General features: G+C 48.4%; 1 protein-coding gene across 2 annotated transcripts in view; it reads left to right on the forward strand.

The window, feature by feature from the left end:
• The window catches only part of LOC138283467 (gamma-crystallin M1-1-like), a 58,046-nt gene extending 52,954 nt beyond the window's left edge, over positions 1 to 5,092 (forward strand). Inside the window, exon 3 of one of the 2 annotated variants that reach the window (XM_069221424.1) lies at positions 3,841 to 5,092. In XM_069221424.1, the coding sequence (XP_069077525.1) occupies positions 3,841 to 4,116 (276 nt within the window). In that variant the 3' untranslated portion in view covers positions 4,117 to 5,092. Of the gene's footprint in view, positions 1 to 3,837 lie in introns of both variants that reach the window. The other variant, XM_069221422.1, reaches the window with a different exon arrangement.
• Positions 5,093 to 6,000: the final 908 nt, after the last annotated feature.

Raw genomic sequence — 6,000 nt, forward strand, 5'->3', positions numbered from 1 at the left:
ACGGTCCATCGCTCAATCCGCGGAGGTGCAAGACGCGGGCAACCAGCGAACAACGGAACTAAAGGTTTGTGGTCAGTCACCACTTGAAATTCGTGCCCGTACAAATACAAGTGAAAATGGCGGCACGCCCACCGGATGGCTAGAGCCTCACGCTCAATCTGCGCATACCTGGTTTCAACGGCCGACAACGCCCGGCTGGCATATGCGACCGGGACCCATTCCTGATGCCTCTGTTCTTGCAAGAGGACAGCTCCAAGCCCGACGGGGCTCGCATCTACCACTACTTCGGTCTTTCTGCTGGGGTTGAAATAGGCCATAGTTGCCTTGTCTAGCAACGCCTCCTTAATATCCATGAAGGCCTGTTGTGCTTCTGGAGTCCAGTCCCAACGATGTTGCCCTTTAGTTAGCTGCCGGAGAGGTTCAGACATGGTGGCTAGATGTGGTATAAACCTCCCGCAGTACGTGGCCATCCCTAGGAAGCTACGAACCTCCGTGGCACTTTGCGGAACCGCGGCCTGACGGATAGCCTCAGCCTTCCGTGGGTCCACTTGCAGGCCTTCTTTCGAAAATACATATCCAAAGAATTCTACCGAGTTTTGGTAAAAGGCACACTTTTTTTTATGAAGCGTTAGTCCCGCTTCAGATAGCCGTTTCAACGTCGCACGTAGATGACAATGATGATCCTCTCTCGTCTTGGAGTATATTAGAATGTCATCACTCAGGTTGATTACTCCTGGCAACCCCGACAGGGTTTCCCTAATCGCATTTTGAAACACCTCCGCCGCGGAGGACACTCCAAAGCTCAGCCTCTTGTATCTTCTCAGCCCCACATGCGTCGAGAATGTGGTAATGTTCCTGCTTTCCGGGTCTAGCTCTAGCTGATGATACCCCGCATTGAGATCCAACTTGGAGAACCACTGTGCCCCATTCAGATCTGCAATGATGTCGTCCATGGTGGGCGTTATGTGTCTTTCCCTTCGAATAGCCTTGTTTGGCAGTCGCATATCAACACAGAGGCGAATCGCTCCTGGCTGCTTGGGTTTTGGCGCAATCACCAGCGGCGACACCCACGGCGTAGGCCCATCCACCTTCTCTATGACCCCTTGGTCCTCCAGCAACTGCAGCTCTTTCTCAACGACAGGTCTCAGATGAAAGGGTACACGACGATGCCTTAGCGCCACCGGAGCCACGTTGGGATCTATGTGCAATTTGATGCGTTTTCCTCTTAACCGACCCAACCCCTCAAATAGTTGTGGAAACTCGTTGAGAAGGCGTTCCACTTGAGTCTCATACACCTGTCGTGCAAAAAACACCAGTCCCAACTCTTCTGCTGTGCGACATCCTAGCAGAGTGCCACGATCCCCAGCCACCACATAGAACTTGGTTTTTGTTGATTTATCTCCACTACTTACAGCCACCTCCACTGTTCCCTTGAGGGGAAGAGGGTCTCGCCCTCCATAATTGTATATCTTAGTAGTTGTCTGGGTCAGTGGCGGGGCAGGTATTAGTTGGTGGAAAAGCGTTTCATCCATGACATTGACCGACGCCCCTGTGTCAATGAGTACGGAAACAAGCATGCCGTTGACATGAACGTCACTCATGGGCGGCGGTCTCCTTTTCCGTGCCTTGCCCCCCGTGAACGATATTACAAATATGTCCTCTTCTTCATCTTCCTCGAAGACCGGGCCACTCGCCATCGCCTGGTCTCTCACCTCCTCTGTGTCCTTGGATACAGCTTTAACACTTGTATCTCTTCCCTTCTGCTCTCCTGGCTTATTCCTCCTGGACCTACACACTTTGGCAAAATGATTTGGCTTGCCACAACAGTTGCAGGACTGTCCTTTAGCCGGGCATCCCATGTTCGGCCGGTGGTCATACCCGCAGCTTCCACAGGCCCTGTCGCCGGGCCTGGCAGCGCTTGTTTTCCGCTGCGCTGCTGGGCGTGTTCGGATCGCATCCACTTGTTCCTCCTTCACCTGGACTACACGAGACGATGACGCAGCCGCTAATGACTGACCTCTTACTGCCGCCATCGCATCCGCTCGTACTGCCGACAGTTCATGTGATCTTGCAAGAATTAGAATGTCATCGAGGGACATGCCCTGCTGTCTCAAAATCAACTTCCTCAAGGCATTCGACCGGCACCCTTGAATGATTTGCGCACGGATCTCCTCTTGCTGGTTGAGACCTGTGCACGAGCTCGCTAGCTTCCTCAACCTGGCATAAAACATATCCATCGACTCGATTTCGGTCTGCTGGGCCTGTCGTAGTTTAAAACGTTCGTAATCCGAGTTGAGTTGCGGGTCGAAGTGCCTGTTCAGAGCAGTTACTGCTGTATCAAAATCAGCCTTATCCCCTGTGTCAGGAAGCGAGTCAAAGAGCTCCTGTAGTTCATCTCCACCCATCAACAGCATTACTGACCTCCGCACTTCCCCGTCCGTTTCCCTGGTTGCACGAAAGTAGTTTTCTAGCCTGTTTATCCACAAACGCCATCTGGGCGCAGCAGTAGTCGGGTCAATTAGTTGGCTAAACGGTGGTAGCGAAACGATCGAGGAGTGAACCCTGTTGGTCAACTGTGCTGGGAGCTGGGGGTTCCCTGGTGGCGGTGGAGGATTGGCATCATCCTGTGGTGGGGCACTCATCTTTACCCCTTCTCACCCTTGCGCTGTACACACGGTGAAGCTGTCCTTTCGTTGTTTTTATTTATTTATTTTTTTTGACTCCGCCTTCCTTACTTCTTCTTGTTTTCTACTTCTGCCTCCCTTTTCTTGCCTTTTATTTTTCAGTGACCATCTCCTTTTGCTTACCGCTGCTTTTTTTTCTTTTCTCTTCTTTTCCCTTTTTTTTTCTTTTTTTTTTTTTTTTTAGCCCCTCCCAGGGGCGGCACACATCTGACGTGCACCACGCGTCTTTTCTTTTTTTTTTTTTTTTTGCTTCCTCCTCTCCGGCCTCGCAGGAGACGCACGGCGCGCCCGGCCAAGGAAGCACGCGTCTCCTTCGGCTGCTCCGGGCAGCGAGGGACGCCCTGGGCGGGGCCTTGTAGCCTCGCGTGGTGCTGCTCTCGGGCAGCAAGGGACGCCCTGGGCGGGGTGTCCGAGCCCCGCGTGGTGTGCTCCTTGCGGGGGAGGGCGCGGGGCGCGGCTCACCGTCTTTGGGTTTCCCCGATCGGGAAACCGGTCAGTTTCCTCGTCGTCCGCTCCGCCAGTCGCGCGCCTGAGGTTCCCTCCGTGAACCCGGCTTTTTTTTCCGGCGACCGGCCCGGCACCACGATCGCGGCAGCCGACACTGCTCCGCTCTCCTCCCGGTACGTTTTCTCAGCCTGGCCTCAGTATTTAACTGCACTTTCTTCTACTGTCTCGCAGTTCGATCCCGCTCGTCGCCAATGTACTAGGCCTTCATTGTCGTTGAAAGAACACGCACAGACAGTGTTTGCTGAGAGCACACGCATGGAACTGCGTCACCCGCAGTTCGCTCTTTATTTATACCCTCGTGCTCCGTGCCCCTCCCGGACACGCAGAGCACGTCAGGCGCACATGGAGAGCCCGCATAGCTCTTTATTAACTCTTTACATCTTGCATCTTGTTTCTTGGGTGGCAATGGCAACTTAAATGATATTTTGACCCAAAAATAAAAGCTGAGTAATCGGAAAGTAATTTTTGAAGTTGGTAATTTTGTACATTTTCCTATGCTAACTCATAGAAGGAGACACGCATTGTACTGTATTAATTTGATAAAAGAATACCTCCCTTTATTGTTTTAAATGCCTTTATAAAATGTTTACTTAACTCCTGCATAACTTCTTGTCTCTCTTACAGTTTTATTTCTTCTCTGTTGCAGCAGAAAGGTTTGGATGTCTATAGATTGAGGGTCTATGAAAAAGATGACTGCACAGGCAAAATGACAAAGTTCATGAATGATTGCACAAATGTCCACGATCACTTTTGTTACCCCATTCGTTCTTGCCAGGTGCTGGGAGGGCTCTGGCTTTTCTTTGAAAAAACAGACTACAGAGGGAAGCAATATCTCCTGAAACCCGGAAAATATGAACGCTTTACGGACTGGGGTTCTGCTCATGGCACTATTGGCTCTTTGAAACGAGTTATGGAGACTTTGTAATGTATGAAAGTTATATAGGCTGCAAACATAATTGCATTCTTCATTCTAGTTACAGCATCGTTTGGCAAATAAAACACTCAAATAAAATAAAGAGATGCATCGTATGTGTAGCTCCCAGGAGTAATGAGGATGATCATTTCCGTTAGGGACCATTATGGTAGGATCCTTGCCCTCCACCTTTCTTTAAAGGTCTCAAGTGCAGAACTGAAAATGTAGGCTTCTTTAAAACAAACCTCCCATGTGGACATTCTCATCTTTTGTCTTCACTTATGTGAAGATTTATAGATAACAACAGAGTAGCCTCAACTTCCTGCTGAAAACGTCCATTCATTCAAAAGTGTAAGGATTTATTGGGGAGTATTGAAACCATCCCATAGCTCCCAACAGCAACTTGGAGTTTCCTCCACCATGTGTGCCATGAAAATAGCTATTCTCCAGGGCTCACTCTTGCACAAGGATGCGCCAAAGAAAATTAAATTTGACTATTAGAGATTGGCACAAGTCTATTGCATAATTTTTTTCAGATTGTTGACTTTTGGTGAAACATCTCTCATATGCTAACAACTGATTGTGTGTGGCTGGGATAATAGTCAAGCTCTGGGAGTTAATGACACCGTGTGTAGATATTTCTGTTTTTCTCTAGAAGATAAATTCGTTTTTATCTGTGTCACTGACTACTAATTTTTCTTCCCATCACCCAAGGACTATGTGTGCCACTAGAAATATGTTAGCTACTGTCAAAACCCATAGGTCAGTAACAATTCACAATTCCGTACTCATAAGAATATTACACATTTTCTGTGATGGCTGCTTTCATCCACACAATAAGTCAGCAGTAAGAGGTGTATTTACTAGATTCTCAAACAATGAAGGACAGCAGCCAAAACATCCTGTGCTGCATTGTGTGAGAAGAAAAGAACAGAACAGCACCACATATAGAGAGATATGTCACTCTCCTCCGCTCTCCCTAGTGCTGGCGCACAATCAGGCTGCTGAGTAGCACTCACATGCCTTTGCGCGATTATGTATCCTTTGATATGACATTCCACACATTCCACTCTTACCTTATATTTCTAGATACAGTCATAGACACTTAAGGTTTTCAGCACACTCTGACTTCTGTAATCTGAGGGAAGCCACAAACTTCTTTCCACCCAGCATTCCCTCCAAACTCCCAATAAAAATGGTACCTCATTTGTGTGGGTAGGTCTAGTGCCCACGACAGGAAATGCCCCAAAACACAACGTGGGTACATCACATTTTTCCACTGAAAACTGACCCTTTTTTTGCAAGGTGCCTAGCTGTGGATTTTGGGCCCTAGATCAACCAGCACCTAGTGAAACCTAGCAAACCTGTACAGTTGTGAAAAGTAGACACCCAGGGAAATACAGGACGGGATGCCTTGAATGGCTCTCTCCATTCTATTAACCAGAATCCTTTGCAAACCTCAAAACTTGTCCAAAAAACACATTTCTCTCACATTTTCTGTGATGGAAAGTTCTGGAATCTGCGGCAAGCCACTAACTTCCACCCCTTTGTCATTTCTTCAAGTCTCCCGAAAAAAATGGTACCTCACTTGTGTGGGTAGGCCTTGTGCCCATGACAGGAAACAACACAAAACATATTGTGGAGACATGAAGAATATTTATCATGAAAAAACCTGGTTTTGCAAGGGGGTAACCTGCATTGTTGGTCCAGGGCTCTGAGACCATCTAAGGAAACCTACAAAACGCAGATATTTCTGAAAAGTAGATACCGGAGGGGTCCAGGTGGATGTGGCTTGCAGAGATCCCCCAAGGTTTTCTTACCCAGAATCTCCTGCAAACCTCAAATTTACCTAAAAAATCACATTTTCCTCACCCTACCACTCAGTGCTCCCCTCAG

This window comes from Pleurodeles waltl, chromosome 3_1 (genome assembly GCF_031143425.1).
Source record: "Pleurodeles waltl isolate 20211129_DDA chromosome 3_1, aPleWal1.hap1.20221129, whole genome shotgun sequence".
Classification (NCBI taxonomy): domain Eukaryota; kingdom Metazoa; phylum Chordata; class Amphibia; order Caudata; family Salamandridae; genus Pleurodeles; species Pleurodeles waltl.